A 24,028-nucleotide genomic window follows, 5' to 3' on the forward strand; every position below is an offset into this window, starting at 1 on the left:
AATGTTGGAGACTCAAAACATGTTGGTCTCTCAAAACATGGGTTAGAGCTCCTTACGTACCCCCATCTAATGTTTTCAATAAATACAAAGATACGCAAGTAATGAAAAGTACCTTATAAAACAGGCGGAACTCTTTCCAAAACATGTTGGCCCCTCAAGACATGTTGGAGACTCAATACACGTTGGCCTCCCGAAACATGTTGGAGCCTCAATACATGTTGGCTTCTCAAAACATGTTGAAGCCTCAATACATGTTGGCTTCTCAAAACATGTTGGAGCCTCAATACATGTTGGCTTCTCAAAACATGTTGAAGCCTCAATATATGTTAGCTTCTCAAAAACATGTTGGAGCCTCAATACATGTTGGCTTCTCAAAACATGTTGAAGCCTAAATATATGTTAGCTTCTCAAAACATGTTGGAGCCTCAATACATGTTGGCTTCTCAAAACATGTTGAAGCCTCAATATATGTTAGCTTCTCAAAACATGTTGGAGCCCCTCAATACATGTTGGCTTCTCAAAACATGTTGAAGCCTCAATATATATGTTAGCTTCTCAAAACATGTTGGAGGCTCAATACATGTTGGCTTCTCAAACATGTTGGAGCCTCAATACATGTTGGCTTCTCAAAACATGTTGAAGCCTCAATATATGTTAGCTTCTCGAAACATGTTATAGCCACAATATATGCTCGGCTCTCAAAACATGTTTGGCGCCTCAATACATGTTAGCCTCTAAAAACATGTTGGCGTCTCAATACATGTACATGCTGCCCTATTCAATACATTCCCTACACCACGAGCTGGATATCTCTGTGTGTTCCTGCTCACCACCATGGCTGCCGGTGTCATAACATTGCATCATGACAGTGTCTTATAACTAGAGCTTCTTCTACCCCGTCATGTTGATATCGTTGGTACATATGTCCATGTATTCCTACTCACGACCATGCCGCCGGTGTCGTAACATGGCATCATGACAGTGTCTTAGAACTAGAGCTTTCTTCTTTTCCGTCATGTTGATACATACGTATCTGGGTGATCATAATCACCACCATGCCCGCCTTTAGCATGCCACATCAGGACAGCGCCTTGACAGTCATGGCTTTTTTCCTCCGTCATGTTGATGTCACTGCCCACCACAAGTCTCATGCTGACAGTGAGGAGAGATGGGCTATATATTCCCCAACATCGGCCACAAGGGCTGACTGGAGTCTACATTGCCTAACGTCGACATCACTTTGTTCTCCTTCACATCAATGAAGACAATCTTCTTCCTGGCGTCACCATATACAACACCGTAGTGTAGTGTGTGTGATGCCCCGGCTGTGTTAAAGGGGATGATGTCAGGTACATGTAACACAACCTTTCCCTCCTTCGAGGTTATCCTACATATCCCTTCGCCATGAGTAGTACAGTGGCCGACGGTCAAACTGTAGGCATGGGGACGGTCGGCTACGTAGAGAGTCATGTCCCTCTCTCCCTCAGCACAGACACCAACCTCCAGGATGAGACACCTGCTTGTGAGTGTTATGTCCAGTCTGACCCTGGTCTCCGTCTCCCAGTACTGGGACAATCAGTCAAGGGGAGGGGATAGTGCTGCATGTGCCCCAGTAGTTCTTCAACCTCCCTTTCCTGCAAACCAGGTTTCAGACTTGCTGTTGATCAAGTCTCCTTCTGTGTTGATGTGGCTGTAGTCAAGGTTTATTTTATCTGTGTCATACTTCAGATGTATACCTACAACACATAAACGTGAATTAGATGCTCATGTTGTCAATCACTGGGTTGTCTGAATAATTTCTGAACCGCCGTCACATATCTGAATATTCCTGAATGCAACGTTTAACAACGAACAAACGAGTACAAGATAAGCTTTAAGAACAAAATGATTAAAAACACAACAACGTGAAGGTCAGTTTTGATCACTGATTGTTATGCACAGGCCATAAAACTACCGTATCCCGTGATGGGATTCAAACCATGGACCTTTTTGATTGGAAGTCGGATGGCTCGTCCACATGGCCACAGGAAGCTGACAAAGCGAAAAATGTCATATGTATATCATTTCACGCCCTGTCACATAAACATCGTATCTACTGAGTGTAACATTCTGACAGAAGGTACAACAAGTGACCAGTCCAGCAAACACTAATCAGGTGTCACCGATTCAGAAGACAAATTCTCTCTAGGATGATGTTGCTGTATCCCAAATATAGTCAGCATTGACATCGGGATCAGAATTTGTGTTCAGCAAACTGTGCTTGTCGTAAGAGAAAACTAACGGAATCGGGTTGTCAGGCTCGCTTGGTTGCCACGTATGTGTAATCGTATCACAATTGCGTAGATGGATGCTCATGCTGTCCATCTCTGGGTTTGTCTGGTCCAGACTCGAGTATTTGCAGACCGCCGCCATATAGCTGGAATATTGCCGATTGCGCCGTTAAACACCAAACAAACAAACACTGTGTACGTCGATCATTAGCCAAACAGTTGTTCCAAAACATTCTAGAACAGAATACACTGGGTGGCTAATGTAGCCTTTAAGCTCCCCAAATCACATCCATGATGTGACAATAGGTTCGAGGCTGTAGTGTAAGCATAGATGGTAAATGGGTAGATTATGAACGTACACTTCAGCACCATCGACTTGTCCAAGGCGTCTGGTTTCAGCAGGTGGACATCATTCATCATTCCTGCAACATCAACATTGCCATCACTTTGATAAAACAACATTTTTATATCTTGTAGTGAGTGTCAATAATAAAGCCAACACACGCCAACATTTTGAAGTGTTAGAACCTGGACTCCAGTTATCTGAACGAAGAAAGTAAAGGAACAAAGGTGACTGGACTTTACCAAGCAGGAAATGGGTGGTTTCTGAGGCTCTCTTCACGATGTTTTCGTTCTCATCGATGCTCTGAAAAGATAACCCTTAATCAGACATTATTGTCTGTAAGTATGTATGTCGGGACATATGGGGAGGTAGGCGATAGGTATGTACAAATATCTAAATATTTTAAACTTAACTCGGAAAAGAACATACAATGTACCGAATATGCCGTATATATTTCCATCTACTGGCACAGCGTTGTTTCTGGATTGCTTTACAATGGTCTGACAACCTTATAACGGCCTACGATGTGTAGTCACTATAAAAGTGTTATCTATAAATTGTGCCCCTCTTCGTTGTCAACGAATACTCCCAAAATAACTGAATGAGTAAGTCAGTGAGTTATGTATATTATTTTAATTACCAAACTCACGTTCTTCTATTTGATTTCCATCTCAGCTATGAAGTCATGTTCAGTTTGAGTTTCCTTGTCTGAAACAACAACACCATGATGTAAATACACCCCTTAAGAATGAATGAATAATTGGTGCTTTGCGCCCCATCAGCGATAATGGGACATCCATAAGAAATCTCGACCGTAAAATTCCAACATATTATGAGCAAGTGTTACCGTTTATAAAGTACGTGCTTTTAATTATCTGATACAACTCGGCTGACAAGACAATGGCATTGTGTCAATATCTACCGGTGCTTGATCTCGTACCCCAGTCCAACAAAGCCTCTCTAAAGCTTCTTTTATGAAATAAAGCTTTTGTCAGGCTCTCCGTTATTGTATATACCATGTTTGAGTTCTCAGGAAACTTCCTGGTCACTATGATCAATGAACCAACACTTTCCTGATCACGTGACACTATGTCGTGTTGACAGGAAACAGTTTAATGTGACAGGATACTATTGGGATCACTCGCCATGTTAAATATTTTGGTTTGGGGTAACATTGTGGGGTAACATTTGTGGAGTAACATTGTGGGGTAACATTGTGTGGGGTAACATTGTGGGGGTAACATTGTGGGAGTAACATTGTGGGGTAATATTGTGGGGTAACATTGTGGGGGGTAACATTGTGGGGTAACATTATTGTGGGGAGTAACATTGTGGGGTAACATTGTGTGGGGTAACATTGTGGGGGTAATATTGTGGGGTAACATTGTGGGGTAACATTGTGGGAGTAACATTGTGGGGTAACATTGTGGGGGTAACATTGTGGGGGTAACATTGTGCCGTGATTCCTCTCTGACGGCGGCCCGTGGCTGCCCTACGTGATGTTGATCTCAGCAAAACAGTTTAACGTGAATCTCCTATGATTTCTTTGGTTTTCGTAATGAAGGCTTGCTGGGCTTGTTGTATCCCCTGTTCTATGTTACCTTTTTTTCTCGTCTTCGGTGACGGCAGTCTTACGAGACTTGGTTCGAATCCTCGTTTCATTTCGTGATATTTTCAGAGAGGACCAAACGAAACTCTTACTCTGAGATTTTATTGTCAGTGAGAGCGGTGGAAATATGGTCGTCTATGGTGTTTAACTTTGCATCGGCTAGGATCCTGATCTCGTCGTGTTTCAATGCCTTACGATGCAGCCTGCGTGACACAAACTTAAAGATCATTCCAGCAAACCCTGAGACCCCAGCTGTTATTTCGATGCCTAGCACTGCGGGTGCGGCTACGATGGTGCAATTAACAACCCCACACCTACAGCCCCTAACCCCATGCTGGTTGCCATTAGGGTGGTATAGGCCCCGGCCACGACATTGAAAGCTCTATGGTACTTCTTGTACAATGCTGCGCCCGTCTGTCGCGGTCTTGTTCTAGTTGATTTTTATGTCGCATAACTGTCTCAAGCGGAACCCGTCTACGGTTTCCAGTGTCTTCGCGACTTCCTCTACGACTGGGTACAGACCCATTCTGTGTGCATATAATATATCTTATGAGATATTTTCTAATTGGGCTTTATTTAATAGGCGATCAATGTACTTGAGGCTTATAAGGTTTAGATTCTCGCATAGGAAGATACGGGAAAGGTCAATAGGTAACTTCTGGTCTATACTAACCCACGGGAGTTCTATTGAGGGGAGCAGTAATCTCAGTGAGGGGTCCGAGCTCCGTCGTATGATGATACTGCAACGCATGGGGCTTCGCATTACGGTGTCGTCCCAATGTACTGTCACCCCAGGTAAAAGTTGCAGGCCTGAACCCTTAATAACGCCCCCAAGAGCGACTTCTATGATGAGTGTGGAGCCTGGTGCCATAGTCATAAGACCTGATAGGGTATCGGGTGAGTCGGCCCTTAACTCTGACTCCATGGATGAAACTAACATGTTGCCCGGGTGACCTTGTATTTGGGAAACTATCACCTTCATAACTCGGAATGTAAGGCGTGAGGATGAAGCCGTGTTTCCTAATTTCGGTGACATTTCTACGTTCGTTTAAAGAGATGTAAGGTGCGCTGAGTCAAGAAGACACTCATCTGTTATCACTGACTCAGATAACAAAATTCTATCCATGATGTTGTAGCTGTATCTCATGTACGCTTTTTTAATTAATGACATTAGTGAATATGAATTTAGGCAAAACTGCAGGAATCACAGAGATGTTACTCTACACGTTTCATGGGAGTGGTCTGAAGGTCCAAGTGTTAAAACATTCACTCGTCATGCCGAAGACCTGGGTCTGATTCCCCACATGGTTACAATGTGTGAAGCCAATTTGTGGTGTTCACCGCCGTGATATTGTTGGACTATTGCTAAAGCCGGCGTAAAACTCAACTCATTCTTATCACTGTGTCGCAGGACCGCATTGCTCGATTCGGGAGCAGGTTGCAGTTACAGGGCAAACACGTCGAGGTACAGTAGATGGTCAGCACTAACAAGACGGGTCAGAGATAGTAACATGTCAGGTTATAATGTGGCTCATGGCATTTTAACACCTAATTTAGTATCATTCAGTGATGTCATGGTCTTCTGAATATTCTGGTACATCATAATTGAGGTATGTGATGATGTCTGTTGTCTGTTTTCCATCTGATACGAAACTGAAGATGACCAACAGGAACTGAATTGCTAGTATTTTAGTACTATTGTACTAAATTAACATGGAATGTACGAAAGGGAATAACCAATAACGTGTTGTTTGACACGTAACTTCCTAGTTCAAGTATGAAATCGAAAAGGCGCCGGCCAAGAACGTGCAAATCATGATGAAAACGCTCCTAAAATTGCGTGTTTGAATAAATGTTAATGTTCGTTTAAGTCATCAACTAATGCTCGACGTTGGAGGCACAAATTCTGCAGTAAACCACTTTATAATGAACACGCTTATAACGAACTAATGGATATTACGAACTTCTATATTGGTCCCGGCCACTAAATTTAATATTTTAATCTACTGTTTAAAAAAACCTGTCTAAAATAAAACTTGAGTCGAACACACCAGCGACGGACAGCTTGAAAATGGTCCCTGCCTTTAAGACAGAATAACAAACAGTGAGGTGACATATTACCCATGAAGCGTGAAGATCCGGGTTAGAATTGGTCCTCACCAAACCTGTGTTTGTTGTAAGAGGCGACTTATGGGATCGGGTGGTCAGGCTCGCTGACTTGGTTGACACTTGTCATCGCAGCATTCCTATTTCGGGCATCGATGCTCTTGCAAACGACCACTGGACTCGATTATTTACAAACTGTTGGTGGAATATGTCGACTGCGGCGTTAAACAGAAAAGAAACATATCACAAGTACCGGATACATGTACGTCGATAATTAGTCTAACAGTCGTTCCATAAGGAACATTCTACTATGGAACACATTGGGTGGCTAAGGTAGCCGAACCCCACAAACCACCTCTAGAATGTGACAATAAGTTCTGACTTAGTAGTGAATGGGTAGATTATAAACGTACAGTTCAAGACCATCGACGTGTCAACGGCGCCTGGTTTCAGCAAGTGAACGTAATTGGTGACGTCAACGTTGTATTCATTGATCAATCCTGCAACATCAACATAGCCATAACTATGATAGTACAATATTTCTACATCTTGCAGTGAATATCAATAATATGGCTAGTCACGTTGTGGCTGAAATATAGACGATGTGACTGTCACTCACTTAATAATAAGGCCAACAGACAGGCCACTAATTTAGTGTTAGAACTTAGAATCAGTTATCCGAACGAAGAAAGTAAAGGAGCAAAAGGGAAGAGCTTACCCATCATATCCCATATCTTGGCGAGGAAAAAGCTGACATATGTTATTTGTATCCCGCTTCAAAAGGCTGTTCAAAAGGAATCTAATTCCACGAACTTGCTGCAGCTGCGTTCTATCGAGGTGCCTGCAAACGCTCGTTCGGCTGCTCCTAAAGCTTTATTGACATTATTCCTTGTTTAGGAGAACTGGCGATGAATTTCCAATTTTGAACGACGCCATTGTTTTTCAGCTGCACGGCATATCTATTTCTGCTTGCAGGTGTAATCGTTATACCAGCCACCGTGAGGACACATGGCAACAGAACTAGGTATCAGAGGAGCATGCTTATCCAATATCCCTGATGAGCAAGCAGTTAACACACCAGTCTTATCACTGCAGCAGCTCAAAAGATGCAATGCCGTTAGAAAACTGAATAACGTCTATATTTCAAGTCTTCCTGTACCTAATTTCTTTTCTCACTTTCTTGGGTTTAGTGAATTTGACAGAGCACTGAATATGTGAATGATCAGATATCTGTTTGTCACTAACATCGACATCCTGAATATCACAACTATCCTTGGTTATGACTAGGTCTAGTGTATGACCTGATTGATGAGTTGGACCAGACACGTGCTGTAGGATATTGACAGATGTTGGCATGTCAAAGAAAGATATAGCAAAGGAGTGAAATACAGAATTAATATATTGATATCCCCCATTAAAACCAGATGACCTGTTGCAAGGACAGTTTTGACAAGGCATTCAGGAACACTTGTCACATGATTTTAACCTTTATCATACCGGTACTAGATTCCATAGTCAGAAACACATCAACTTTACAGGAGAGTTTTATAACGGCGTGACTAAGAAAATCCAACATTTCATAGTGATATCTCGGACGGTTCCAAAATATAGGCATGTTCCCATAATGGAATATTGGCAGGATAATCATGAAAAATGAAAAAAAACTATACGTTAGTAACACATCTTCTATTTCACTGAAATAAAGTTCACAAAACTTTCCTTAACACACAAATCGCTGATGCGGGAATGTTCCGGGAAGAGCTAGGTAATGAAATATTTGTTAAACAATCACATAAAATAACATACACTAGCTTGTTATTGATTGTTACCTGAACTAATGCAAATGGAATGGGTTTTCTTCGCAAAATTTCAGCTATCAATGAAAATCGGATTTACTTCTATACACTTAAAACAATATTAGATATGTATGTATTTTCGTTGATATGTTTTGCGTTCGGAAAACTAACGTGTATCACATTATCACAATTTAGATTAAAGAAACACAAAACGTATATAAATATCACCAAGATAGGATTACATCTATAATAATATGTGTCAGTGACGGTAACAGATATAATCGTATGCCGCACAGAATAGGCCATGCTATATATATTAAAGACAGTTTAAACATCCCAACATATAATTTATAAATAAAGATTGAAGAAGAAAGTGTTTGTATTCGCGATTTTATAACGCTTCATATTACGATTACTTTCCTTTGAAAATGAGCAACATTGATTTCTCCCTACCCCACAATGTTTTGCTATCATAACTAAAATATATAGTATTATCGTTTCCCTATAGAATTCATCCATAGGTATGATAAAATTATAATCGAACAAACAATCATAAAATTTGAAAGTTAGTTGTCAAATTTACCCGTACACTCCATTTGATCACAGCCCCTAAAGGTCGGGATTGGAATGAACCTTCAGGACCTGACTGACTGGAGTTTAGTTTTACGCCGCTTTTAGTAATATTCCAGCAATATCAAGGAGGCGAAATGCTATCTTAACACATTGTGCCTGCGGGGAATCGAACCCGGGTCTTCGGCGTGACGAGCTCAACGCTTTAACCATCAGGCTACCCCACCGCCCTGAACCTTCTGTAACCCATGCTTGTCATAAAGGTGACTAACGGGATCGGGCCATCAGGCTCGCTGGCGGTTGACACATACCATCAGTTCCCAATTGCGCAGATCGATGCTCATGCTGTTGACCACTGGATTGTTGACCACTGGATTGTCTGGTCAAGACTCGATTATTTACAGACCGCCGCCATATAGCTGGAATATTGCTGAGTGAGACGTAAAACCAAACTCACTCACTCACTCACCACTTGATCACTGATGCTATAAGAGCACTCGCTTCGCAAAAATACGACAAATGCAAGGAGGGTGGTGTTACAAGATCTATTTATTAATAACGGCAGCACGAGGTGTACATGGTACATGCAAAATCTCTTTTTTCCTTTTTTTTCTTTAGCTAAAGGTCAGATGTTACACATGCGATACATAAGTACATACATAAGCGGTGTGTTACACTACTTCTATGTGATTCCAAAAATGCAAAATCTCAATATACTACAAGCGGTCGATCGAAAGCAATTTCCATGTGAAGGAGTTTATCCATATAATTAAATGACGTCACGAGAAATCAATCATTCATGTCAGTGACAGCGGTGCGATGAGTACCGGAAATCCATTTTAGTAAGAAATATTTATACATCTAGACAACACGTGTCTAAAGCTTGATTATAATAACATGACATTATGACAGTGTCTTTGATAACAGGACATTTCTTCTCCGACATGGTGATGTTGTCTACTACAAGTGTGTTGGCATTCACCGCCATGACCACCTTAAGCAAGCCTCAGTGCCTTGACAATCGTTGCTTTCTTCTCTGTTGTCATTTTGATGTCCTCTACAAGTCTCATAATGACAGAGTGGGTACTCAGTGGCGTGCTAAGAACCCCGAACATCGGCCACAAGGGTTGACTTGTGTCTACCCTGTCAAATGTACCCATCGCTTCGTTCTCCTTCACATCAATGAAGACAATCTTCTTCCTGGCGTCATCATAGGCAACACCGTAGTGTAGGTCGTGTGTCCCTGTTTCGTTGGGCATGGCGTTAGATAGATGTATCGCATCATCATCACCCACCTTGATTTCCCTGTATATCCCCTCGCGATAACGAGAGTGGGCGACTATCAAACTGTAGGCACGGAGAACGACCGGCTTTGTAATGATCCATGTCCCGCACGTCATCAGCAAAGACACCAACCTCCAGGATGTGGTCGTTCGATGCGAGTTTTTGTTCAGTGTGACCTTTATCTTCGTCTCCCAGTAGTCAACATATCTAGAATGTGGGAGGGAGATAGTGCTGCATACGCCCTGGTAATTCGTCAGCCTCCCTCTTAATTCAGACCAGGCGTCCGACCTACTGTTGATTAAGTCCCCTTCTCTGTTGATGTGTGCGTAGTCAAGGTTTATTTTATCTGTGTCATACTTCAGATGTATACCTGTAAAACATAAATGTGGTTTAGATGCTCATGATGTCAGTCACTGGATTGTCTGAATATTTCCAAACCGCCGTCACATAGCTGGAATATTGCAGAATACAACGTTAAACAACAAAGAAACGAGCAAAATATAATCTTAAGAACAATCTAAAATAACAAAACAAAGCGTAAAGGTCAGTTTTGGTCAGTGAACCATTTTCCAAGCTGTCCGCCTTTGGTGTGTCTGACCCAAGTTTCATTTTTGGTAAGTCTATTTGTTATATACAGGATACTAAACGACATTCCGTGTAATACCATTTTTATTAAACGAGTTAATGATTTGGTATGATGCTAAATCTTTCACGAGTTTAATAAAAATGGTGTTTCGCGGAATCGAGTTTAGTATTCTGTTTATTACTCATCAACATAAATTTACAGAAGGTGCCCTTCTGTGTGATGATTCTCAGCTTTCTGCGAGTCAACCAAGGCCTAATACCATTGTGGCAAAGGTATAAGCAGTGTGACGTCATAGCTGTAAACCATTATGACGTCATATGCCTGGCGGTATTACACTAGCGTAATATAGCCGTAAAGATATTACACCGTAGTATCTCCCACGGGCGGGTAATAAAGATAGAATTTAAAATTTACTGGCCAGGACCAAAACAGAAGTTCGCAATATCAACCAGTTCGCTTTAAGCGTGTTCGTAATAAACGTAGTTTATCGTAGAGTTTATGTCCTCAGCGCTGAGCACCACAAACCTCAATTATGATGCACCAGAGTATTCAGACGAGGTCATGACATCACTATGTCATACTAAACCGGGTGTTAAAATTTCATGAGACAGATTATTTGTTATTGTATGACATGCTACTGTTTCCGACCCGTCTTGATAATGCTGACCATCTACTGTATCCCGACATGCCTCGCTCATAACCGTGCTCTGCTCCCCAAATGAGCCACGAGGTCTTATGACACAATGATAAGAGTAAGTGATAGAATTTAGTTTTAGGCCGCTTTTAGCAATATTCCAGCAATATCAGTAACGGACACCAAAATATGGGCTTCACACATTGCACCCATGTGGGGAATCGAACCGGGGTCCTCGGCGTGACGAGCTAACGCTTTAACCACCAGGCTATCAGACCGCCCCCAATGATAAGAGCTTGGCATGGGTGTGCGTTCTTAGGCGTAACGCGTCAATCAGTATCTTTATATAAGACCATGAAACGTGTACATCTGCAGAGTAACATCACTGCTTCCTGATGGTGGTTTCTGCTCTAATTCATATTCACTCATTTCAGTAATTTGGATTCTAAACAAAACATAGTCGAGATACAGCAACAGCATTGGAGAGAGAACTTTGTTGTCTGAATCAGTGATAACAGATGAGTGTCTACTAGACTGGTCACATGTTGTACCTCGTTTCCGAAAGTTACATTCAGTTTATGTTGCAGGGCGTGAAATAATTATACGGGTGACATTTTCGCTTTGTCAGCTTGCTGACGGTGTTTGCCTCTGTGGTCATGTGGACGAGGCATCTGACTTCCGATCAGAAGATCCATGGTTCGAATCCCATCACGGGACTCAGTAGCTTTATAGCCGTTGAGACAGGATAGTAAACAGTGAGGTTACATATTGCTAAAGATCCCAGTTAAAATCAATATTTCCAAACCGCCGTAACATTGCTGGAATATTGCTGAATGCAATACGAACAATATGAAAAACTCAACCAAAAACAAAGCGTGAAGGTCAGTTTTGGTCAATGATTGGTTATGTACAGGCCATAGATCCCGTGATCTGATTCGAACCTTGGACCTTCTAATTGGAAGTCGGATGCCTCGTCCACATGACCACAGAGCTAAACCCCGTCATCAATGTCTGATGTCTGTATATTATTTCAAGCCCTGATACTAAAACATCGGATCTACTGACTGTAACATTCTGAAAGGAGGTACAACAAATAACCAGTCTAGCAGACTGATTCAGAAAACAAAATTCTCTCTAGGATGTAGTTGGTGTGTCCCATATATGAATTACTAAAATAAGCGAATATTAATTAAAGCAAAACAAATGCAGGAATCACAGAGATGTTTCTATACACGTTTCATGGACTTATATAAAACAGACAGATGAACGCTTCACATCTAAGAATGAAGAGCCGTGAAGGGATCATCTCACTGGGCCTGAAGGTCTAGTGGTTAAAACATTCACTCGTCATGCAGAAGACACGGGTTCGATTCCCCACACTGTTACAATGTGTGAAGCCCATTTGTGGTGTTCACCGGTGTGATATTGTTGGACTATTGCTAAAGGCGGCGTAAAACTCAACTCACTCTTATCACTGTGTCGTATGACCGCATTGCTTGATTCGGAAGCAGGTTGCAGTTATAGAACAGACTCGCTGGGATACAGTAGATGGTCAGCACTTACAAGACGGGTCAGAGATAGCAACATGTCAGTTTATAATCCGGGTCATGAAATTGTAACACCTAATGTAGTATCATTCAGTGATGTCATGGTCTCTTCTGAACATTCTGGTACATCATAATTGAGGTATGTGATGATGTCTGTTCTCTGTTTTCTTTCTGATACGAAACTGACAATGACCAACAGGAACTGAATTGCTGGTATCTTAGGACAATTGTACTTATTAACATGGAATGTACTAGAGTGAGTGAGTGAGTTAAGTTTTACGCCGTTTTTAGCAATATTCCAGCAATATCACGGTGGGGGACACCAGAAATGGGCTTCCCACATTGTACCCATGTAGGGAATTGAAACAGGGTCTTCGGCGTGACGAGCGGACGCTTTAACCACTAGGCTACCCCACCGCCCGAAATGTACTGAAGGGAATAACCATTAACGCTTTGTTTTGACACGAACCTTCCCAGTCCAAGTATGAAACCGAAAGGCGCCGGCCAAGAATGTGCAAATCATGCACGTTTGGTTAAATGTTTATGCCTTATTAAGTCTTCAACTACTGCTCGACGTTGGGGGCACAAGCTCTACAGTAAACCACGTTTATAACGAACTAATGTTTTGGTCCCGGCCACTAAATTTGATATTCCATCTATATTGAAAAGTCCTGTCAAAAATAAAACTTGGATTAGACACACCGATGGCGGTCAGCTTGAAAATGGTCCCTGCCTTTTAGACAGGATAACAAACAGTGAGGTGACATATTATTCAAGAACCGTGGAGATCCGGGTTAGAATTGGTCTTCACTAAACCTGTGTTCGTCGTAATTGGATTGAGTGGTCAGACACATGTCATCGCATTCCTATTTCGGACATCGATGCTCTTGCAAACGACCACTGGATTGTCTGGTCCGGACTCGATTATTTACAAACGGTTGCTGGAATATTGCCGATTGCAGCATTAAACAGTAAACAAACAAACAAACAAACATGTTACAAAGACCGGATACTTGTACGTCGATGTCTAGCAGATGTCTAACATAATGAACATTCTTATATGAATACTTTGGGTGGTTAAGGTAGCCAAACCCACCAAATCACCTCCATGATGTGACAATAGTTTCTGACGCGGTAGTTTAAGCATAGATGGTAGATTATGAACATACACTTCAGCCCCATCGACTTGTCCAAGGCGTCTGGTTTCAGCAGGTGAACGTCGCTCTCGGCTCTCTTCTCGATGTTTTCGTTCTCTTTGCCGACCTGATACGATAAGCCATAATCGTAAATTATTATATGTAAGTATGTATGTCGGGACATATGGAGAGGTGTTAGGTAGGTGACTGGTAGGCAAAAAGAATATAAAGTAATAATGTTGAGAATTAAACTTGACAAAGGGCACACGATGTACCGAATAGAACTTATAGTCTACTGCCATAGCGATGTTCCTGGATTCCCTTACAATGGTCTCACAACGTTATAGGGCATATGGCGTGTAGCTATAATGCTATATTAAATAAATTGTTATCCACTGTGCCCACTTTGTCGTCAACGAACACCTCTAAAATAACTGATGCTACCATGCACTTCTGTTTGATAAAGTGAATGTTTGTAAGTCATGTCAGCCTGTTAATTCTGGTGTTTAGCTTGCAAGTATTTCGATTTTGTTTTTGTCTCAGTCAATGTTCCTCTTCAGTTTTGCGATGTGCTGAAAACTTTGGACAGGTAATTATGGCCATGTACTTCTGGAAACGGATTTAATTGTTTTAGATCGTTGTCTTACATTGTAATTGATTTTAGTACATTTAATACTTTGTAGTAATACCTATTCTCTCATACGCCCTTCTACAGGGTTATGATACATTATATTATTTTATTTACCAAGTGCAGGTTGTTAAGTTTGGTTTCCACTTCAGCCACGGAGTCATCTTCAGTTTTAGCTTCCTCTGAAACAACGCAATGATGTAAGTAAAAGCATCAAAATCCGTTATACATCCACAAGAAATCTCGATTGTAAAATTCCCAATATGTTATGAGCAAGTGTTTATAAATTGTGTGTACGCTAAGTATTTAACATAATTAACACATGTACATGTTGCTAAGAATAATGTGTAACGTGTTTTATTTGGGATTACACTTTCTGAGTAAAGTACAAATTTTGTTAGATTGAGTCCATCCGTGATTTGAACCAAAACTCTCAGAGTCAGGCACCTAATCACATAAAGTCTGCGATCTAACCCACTCAGCCATCGCGGTTTCCATAAAAATGGAAGTATGACAACTAGTATTCACGTACCTTGTGTACCCCCGGACAAATGTAAATTGACATCGTTTCTAAGGTCGAAGGCTATGAATACACAATGCTATTTTGAAAGTAGTCCAATGCAAGATTTGGGATGACACTTCTTAGTTTTCTAGATTCAACCCCAAACAGTTCTTGATTCATCTGCAATTCACTGAGAAATTGTAATCCAAAATATAACACTGTGTAAATATAATTGCAATCCAATATAAAACACTATGGAAAGGTGTGTAGTAACAAGAATATTGTGTCTGTAAAACACTATCATGGAACGGTGTTCCAGATCCACATGGGCACGAAACGAATAAATACCTCTTGCATGTTCCTCTTTATCCATTTCGATTGTCAAGATGGAACAAAATCACAAAATCACGATGTATTTCAGCTTTGACAGGTCGTTGGTGTTAAAGTCAGCTGCAGGTATGTCGAGTGTGTGAGTCTCCTTCGTCTGACCTTTCAATATCCACCAGGAGCTCCTTCTTTCGCTGATCAAGTTGTGCTCGCAGTGATCTGAAAGTATGGCCAATATTATTTTCCCACATAGTGTGCTTTGTGTCTGTTATTTCGGTCCCTTGTCTGCTATTTGAACATAGGACTGTTCCTAACTCAGTTTTGTGTTGGTCCATTTGTTGGATCCCTCAGCAACAGACTCAAAGAACACCAAACGGCCGTCAACAAACTCGACCTCAAATCCGCAATCTCTGGCCACATCAACAAGAACCAAAACCATGCCATAATGTGTGAAGCCACCAAAGTCCTAGCTACCAGCAACAACAACTGGCGTCAAAGGAAACTGCAAGAGGCCATGTACATCAGGAGACCCCGACAAGCAATCAACCGTGACCAGGGAACATATCCGCCTAGAGCTTGGGACCTATTATTTATGGCTTCGACTTGTTTCCATATTTTTCCTTTCCCTTGTTAAATGCCACCATTGTTACCTCATCACGCATGCCTGGGCCGAAATAATGTCTGTTGTGTGGAGTGTCTCTTCTGGGATATGTCGTGATAAACGTATATCTCCAAATGTGCTGATAATGTTTGTCTGAGAAATTCAATCATTACCTTATCACACTGTTCATACCCTGTTCAACTATCAATATGACCATACTCGCATGTAAGTTAACAATAGTTTAATTTGTGAAATATTACACGACTCAAGACCACGCGATACTCTAAATCCAATGATTTTTCAACATGCGAAATAAGGACTGCGAAGCAAGTTGTATAATGATTTTTAAAAATGCGTTTTCTTAAGTATTACGGTTTCTCCGATAGTAATGGCGTGCTTTTTCAACATATATCTTTATGGCCAACTGACACAATTTTTTTTTTAGAAACAATGTAGAAAACCCCCTTCAACTTCAGTAATAAATAGTTGGCAAAAAGGAATACTTACTAGGTAATGGGCAATGTAGTAGCAAAACGTATTACATGTCCATTGCTTACCATCAATCTCGTATTCAAATCATTCGTGAACCTCTGCGTCATAACTATGGCTCTAACTGGTATTATCCTGTACCTTATATCATTGTGTATCATTATATATTGTGTTCATAACAGTTGTTGCCACTTTACTGTCACGACGTCCATATCAGTTCAACTTTAAAAACACTTCCCCGTACTTGTATATATGCCTCTGTACGTCACACTAAAACCAACACCTAACCGTCGCTTCTAATTTCGATAGACGGCGTTCATCCATCTTACCCTTATTCACCTGTTGCTTGCCTGATGTATATAAATGGCGTACTGTTGCATTTCAAATATTACAACTCATTGCGCGTGGGTTCTATAGCCTGCAAAATTGCCACACCACCGTGCGGTAATTGCACGACTGGATCTTATCATAATAACTGAGAAATTATCGACCCAACTCGAATACCCATAAAGATCCGTGTTAGAATTGGTCTTCAACAACCCACGCTTGTCGTCAGAGGCGACTAACAGGACGGGTGGCCAGGCTCGCTGACATGGTTGACACATGTCACTGTAACCCAATTGCGTGGGTTGATCAGTGGATTGTCTGGTCCAGACCCGACGCTATACACACCGACGCTTTATGGCTGCCACATCGATGGGTGCAGTGGTAAACAATAAACAATCAAACAAAACAGACCCGTCCCGTACTTAATGTGTTCAAACTGAATGGATATCCTTTTCAGTCCTTTCAAGTTTGTCACATGTATACGATAAAAGAATTGATTCCTCTGCAAATATTATTTGTATGACATTAGATCCGTGTGTGACTTTGACGAACACAGTTACTGAAATGCACAGGGACCATACTAATAAAAATGCTTACACGTGATATGGTGTCCTATTTAAGAAGATCACCCGCTGATAATCTTATTGAACATGGTTGCCTTAAAGCAGGTTAGCTGATAAACAAGATCACATAGATACTATTGGTCAAACAAGACATTTCCTGAAGACTTCACGACACATGCACATGCTAAGCTGTCACCCATGTCAACATGTAAGCTTTTCAATTTATCCCCAGTTATCTTCTTATGAAACTGTTGGACAATGATGACATGTTACATTGTTACGCCTCCTAAATCTGAAAACCTCGGCGTTGGTCTATATCAGTGGCAACATCTATAATCTATATAAGTTATGCGTTGTTCTGTCTAAGAACTCACTGTATATGGCATTGTAAACGAAAAGTCACTGTGTTCTTTAATCTGATTGGTTGAAAAAACGTGATCAAATGGTATTCGATTCCCGGAAATTCGCTGCGTATTGATACATACAAACATCGCTCACACCATTGTATTGTTACGTCGTCAGCTGAGATGACGTCATTGAAATCATATTGTGACGTAAAGTCAGAATGACGTCACAAATGAGCAGTTCTAGATGCTACCATGGGAGACAGCCGAAACGGCCGGCTGATGACATTACACTGCTGTACCCGTACTCTATGTCAATGAGTGCAGACACAAAAAAAGTAAGTGTGTGGACTTTTTGGTTTACTTTTGTGTTTACAATGTCGATAAACATCATGTGTTGGCCAAGTTCCGGGTCTTATTGAGTATTTGAAGCTCGGGAATATTCCATTTAAAACCTGACGCCGTCGGTTCCAAATGAATTCCCGATGTTTATCTCCTAATTGAACATGCTGCACTTACAGGACATCGATACATTCAGTCACGCAAGAGGTTTCAACACAGCTGCGTAATGTAAGTTCCCATAGTTCCTAGTATGGTGATCTACCTTCAGTTGTTGGCGATCTATAGCCTGTGTTTTAAATTGTATTGTCTTCTTTAATTAAAATGTTTTAGTTTTACAGTCTTATATTCACATCTGTGATACTCTAGTATTTTTACTGTCATTCGTAGACAGGTTTTACTTTTCAAATTGTTTTCATTATTTATTGTTTAAATTGTTTTCGTCACGATATGGCTGAGATATTGCCGATGTGACGTTAGAGATTAAGTCACTCACTCACTCAACACAGCCACATTACGCGCCAAGTACATGTACACAAAGGCATATTATTAGCGCCAATATTAATCGCGGTGTACTTTCAACCTGAGTAGTTTCTTCTTTGAGAGGCATTTTCGAATTTGTAAAGATGAAGAAAAACCAAGTTCTATGGATAGTCAACTTCCTAATTGCAATGAGTGCAACGTTTCGGTGGCGGTACTTAACACTATCACTAACTAACTTTCGGGAACCAACTGCAAACTTTATTCAGATCGATTGTACGAGGATCATGCATCAAATTGCTAACAGGCATGTAAAAACATCGTTCATGTTAACAGCTGCGTTTTGCTAAGAATTCGCCAATTTTCACCGATTTTTTATCATTTACTGAACTCATGACAATAATCTTTTCAATGTTATGGATTTGTTTTACAATACATCAGTTCATGTGTAAATCGCACCTTTAAACATTAATCCGAAAGTATCTGACTGAGAAGGCAGTCAAGACACTAGTCCAAGCTTTTGTCATCTCCCAACTGGACTACTGCAATAGCCTCATGTATGGCATAACCAAGACTCAGTTGATCAAACTGCAGCGGATACAGACCACTGCTGCAAGAATGATCACGGGTACCCGGAAATTCGACAACATCACCCCAGTACTTAAAGGTCTGTACTGGCTGCCAATGAATGAACGGATACAGTTCAAAGTCCTGGTTCTGGTATTCAAGGCACTCCATGGGTTAGCACCAAGCTACATCCAGGAGCTCATCAAGCCATACAGGCCAAGTAGAGCCTTAAGATCGACATCAGGCTTGACTGTCACTGTGCCAGTAACACGAACAGCAACATATGGAGATCGGTCATTCTCCAAGGGTGTTGCTGACCTCTGGAACAAGCTCCCTGAATCTGTGATCCACTGAGACTCTGGGAAACTTCAGAGGAAAACTGAAAATATTCCTCTTCTCGAGAGCATATGACTGAGCGCCTTTGAGCAGAGTCCTTATTATTAAAACTGAATGGAATATTTTGCATAATCAAGTTTAGAACAGTTGACTGAAGCAAGTGGCTACATTTACACCAGAGAGTCTAAACTTATGATGTATAATATATATCAAGCAGCATGTTGAATAACATAAATGGAGATCGGTAGACAGCATTGTGGACTCTGGAGGGAATGGCACAGATCCTCGAGGTTTTGTTTAAATAGCGAGTATACTAATGTCGTAACTGCCGATTGGGTGTCAAAAGGCCTTTCAACAGTAATTTATTAATATGACCGTTCCACTTGGTCAGTATGAAATGTAAGCTGAAGCCCTCAACTCGTTTGTTCGGTTGGGAGATTCTAAGTGAAGGAGTGAGGTGTTGGTCGACCACGACCCATAACTAACCACATAACGTTCATGTACTGGCGAACATTCATACAATAATTAAATCAACACCAGGTTTTATACCCACCTTAGGTTTACTCAATCCCTCTCTTCATTACAAGGACTGGACAGTACAGGGCAAACTCTACACACTACACACTACACACTACACTTGGGAGATTCTAAGTGAAGGAGTGAGGGGTGAGGGTGACGTACATTCATACAATAATTAAATCAACACCAGGTTTTATACTCACCTAGGTTTACTCAATCCCTCTCTTCATTACAAGGACTGGACAGGACAGGGCAAACTCTACACACTACACTTGGGGGATGCTAAGTGAAGGAGTGAGGGGTGAGGGTGGTGCACATTCATACAATAATTAAATCAACACCCGGTTTTATACTCACCTAGGTTTACTCAATCCCTCTCTTCATTACAAGGACTGGACAGGACAGGGCAAACTCTACACACTACACTTGGGGGATGCTAAGTGAAGGAGTGAGGGGTGAGGGTGGTGCACATTCATACAATAATTAAATCAACACCCGGTTTTATACTCACCTAGGTTTACTCAATCCCTCTCTTCATTACAAGGACTGGACAGGCCAGGGCAAGCTCTACACACTACACTTGGGGGATGCTAAGTGAAGGAGTGAGGGGTGAGGGTGGCGCACATTCATACAATAATTAAATCAACACCAGGTTTTATACTCACCTAGGTTTACTCAATCCCTCTCTTCATTACAAGGACTGGACAGGCCAGGGCAAGCTCTACACACTACACTTGGGGGATGCTAAGTGAAGGAGTGAGAGGTGAGGGTGGCGCACATTCATACAATAATTAAATCAACACCAGGTTTTATACTCACCTAGGTTTACTCAATCCCTCTCTTCATTACAAGGACTGGACAGTACAGGGCAAGCTCTACACACTACACACTACACTTGGGGGATGCTAAGTGAAGGAGTGAGGGGTGAGGGTGGCGCACATTCATACAATAATTAAATCAACACCAGGTTTTATACTCACCTAGGTTTATTCAATCCCTCTCTTCATTACAAGGACTGGACAGGCCAGGGCAAGCTCTACACACTACACTTGGGGGATGCTAAGTGAAGGAGTGAGGGGTGAGGGTGGCGCACATTCATACAATAATTAAATCAACACCAGGTTTTATACTCACCTAGGTTTACTCAATCCCTCTCTTCATTACAAGGACTGGACAGTACAGGGCAAGCTCTACACACTACACACTACACTTGGGGGATGCTAAGTGAAGGAGTGAGGGGTGAGGGTGGCGCACATTCATACAATAATTAAATCAACACCAGGTTTTATACTCACCTTAGGTTTACTCAATCCCTCTCTTCATTACAAGGACAGGACAGCACAGGGCAAGCTCTACACACTACACACTACACGCCACACTTGGGGGATGCTAAGTGAAGGAGTGAAGGGTAAGGGTGGGGCACATTCATACAATAATTAAATCAACACCAGGTTTTATACTCACCTAGGTTTACTCAATCCCTCTCTTCATTACAAGGACTAGACAGGTCAGGGCAAACTCTACACACTACACACTACACTTGGGGATGCTAAGTGAAGGAGTGAAGGGTGATGGCGGGGCACATTCATACAATAATTAAATCAACACCAGGTTTTATACTCACCTTAGGTTTACTCAATCCCTCTCTTCATTACAAGGACTGGACAGGACAGGGCAAGCTCTACACACTACACACTACACTTGGGGGATGCTAAGTGAAGGAGTGAGGGGTGAGGGTGGCGCACATTCATACAATAATTAAATCAACACCAGGTTTTATACTCACCTAGGTTTACTCAATCCCTCTCTTCATTACAAGGAAACAAACGTGGAAGGGCAACGATCGCGATACGAACGTTCTGCTGACTTTGAAACCCGCACCACTCTGCTGTTGGTGACGGTGTCTTTTAAGGTGTTTCAGCCAGCTCCGCCCTTGTCACATGTCCCGATGCAACATTTCTGATTCGTTTATACTTACGTCACCCATGGTCACATGTCGTACCTCGTGATCGGAGAGCTACTCAGTGATTCACAGTTAACTAATACTTTAAGAGTCCTTTGTAGGAGAGACCAGCCCCTCAGTAGTAGATGAGTTAATTTCAAACTACAGGTAATATGGTACTAAAGTGTAAGAAAGACTGGTCTGCTAATATATTGTACATGCAAATGTGATTCATTCCTCAAGTACGTACTGACAACATTTAAAATCGTTAAATATATCACTCACTGTGAATTGTATTGGTGCACTTACATCCTGTTAAAGAACATCGATACGTTCAGCCACGCAATAGGTCTTAAGACAGCTTCATTACCCGCCACTTACATACACACACAAGTATTGCTTACACTGATAACACGCGATTCGTTTGTTTGTTTGTTTGTTTGTTTGCTTTTGTTGTTATAGCGCGGCACTCAGCAATATTCCAGCAATACCCGGTTTGTAAATAATCGAGTCTTGACCAGACGATCCGGAGTGAAACAACATGAGCGTCGATGTACGCAAATGGGTTATGGTGACATGTGTCAACCAAGTCAGGGAGCTTGACAACCCGATCCCGTTTGTCGCCTCTAACGACAAGCATGGGTTGCTGAAGACCAATTCTAACCTGGATCTTCACGACTGTTTTTTTCTTTGTAAGACACAAAGACTCAAAGCTGTGGCTATACATTTAACTCGCTCATTTATTGGTTTAGTCAAACATTGCTGATATGGACGACTACAGACTCTAACCAATATGTCGATATCAACCGATGTGTAATTTCAACTCCTGGGGTTTGCAATATAGAACAAACTTTATGGATATTGGGTTTGACAGACACAACAAGGCATACAACCGCTGACGCATGAGAACAATCAATCAGCAACATAAACACTGGCTAAGAAGAAACCCCATTCACTTTGCCTTTTATGTATACCAAGTAGCGTAAATGGGTATAGTTAGACGGTATTGTGCAATATCGATTGGCAGTGTGCCGAGGCATATTTTAATAGCGATTATATTACCCTCTTGTCCTATTAAAACCTGCAGCCAAGACATGCTCTAGTCGTGTATTGTTAATATGAGCCAAATCTTACACCGCTCATCAAAGTGTTTGTGTTTTAAAAAACTTCCTTGTTGAATGTTTCTGAATTACACTTCCCTGTTTCACCTTCTTTTGTAAATGTTCCTTGTATAAAGTTTGTCTATTATCCTTGTTAGCCATTGATTTGTTCTGGTTATGTAAATAAATAGTAGTTTTCTTATTTATTACAGCGATAAAGAAACATTTCCTCAAATTCATACTTGGTTGACACATGTCATCGGTTCCCAATTGTGCAGATCAATGCTCATGCTGTTGATCACTGGATTGTCTGGTCCAGATTCGATTATTTACAGACTGCCGCCATATAGCTGGAATATTGCTGAGTGCGGCGTAAAACTAAACTCACTCACTCACTCACTCACTCACTCAAATTCATATACACTAAGGATGAAGGATAACGTAGTTCAAACCATATATCAACACTGATGCCAATATACCGCGCCCTGCTAATCTATTCTCCATTTCGTTCACAACGCGTGGAAAAACCACAAATGAAACGATTATAACACAGATATATACCTTTCAGGTCAAGTTCCTACACCCCTTCCTCAATCGACCCAGCACAAAACTGTACCTATTGCATACGCACTGATACTTGATACACACAGCAAACATGATTTTACGCAGAGATGCCTCGGTCTCCCCTTCCCTAGCCTTGCTCCAAGGCTGTACTGAATGCTAAACCCATGGATATATACTTTTGTTTATAATGCTATCCTACGAAGAGGCAAGTCAAGGTAAGCGATATTAATATTATTTAAACTATCAATTTTATACCTTAGAGACAAGTCTATTCCTTCCCATTCTCTCTCTCTCTCTGTATCTCTCTCTTACTCTCTCTCTCACCCTCTCTCACTCACTCACTCTCTCTCACTCTCTCTCTCTCTCTCACACACCCGTTCTCTCTCTCTCGCTCACTTTTCACTTTCTCTCCTTCTCTCACTTTCTCCTCTCTCTCACACTTTCTCTCTCTCTCTCACTTTCTCTCATACACACACACACACACACACAAACACACACAAACAACACATGTGGCCCTGC

The 24,028-nt window shown here is 41.4% G+C and overlaps 1 protein-coding gene across 4 annotated transcripts in view; it reads right to left on the minus strand.

Annotated features, from left to right (window-relative positions):
* Positions 1 to 1,381: 1,381 nt before the first annotated feature.
* The window catches only part of LOC124268114, a 97,697-nt gene continuing 75,050 nt past the window's right edge, over positions 1,382 to 24,028 (minus strand). For 3 of the 4 annotated variants that reach the window (XM_046703138.1, XM_046703136.1, XM_046703137.1), the window contains one exon: positions 9,226 to 10,348. In XM_046703138.1, coding sequence (XP_046559094.1) covers positions 9,690 to 10,348 — 659 coding nt within the window. In that variant the 3' untranslated portion in view covers positions 9,226 to 9,689. Of the gene's footprint in view, positions 1,737 to 9,225; positions 10,349 to 24,028 lie in introns of those variants that run through there. The other variant, XM_046703140.1, reaches the window with a different exon arrangement.

This window comes from Haliotis rubra, unplaced genomic scaffold, assembly GCF_003918875.1.
Source record: "Haliotis rubra isolate DU_JTF1 unplaced genomic scaffold, ASM391887v1 Scf1360, whole genome shotgun sequence".
Classification (NCBI taxonomy): Eukaryota; Metazoa; Mollusca; class Gastropoda; order Lepetellida; family Haliotidae; genus Haliotis; species Haliotis rubra.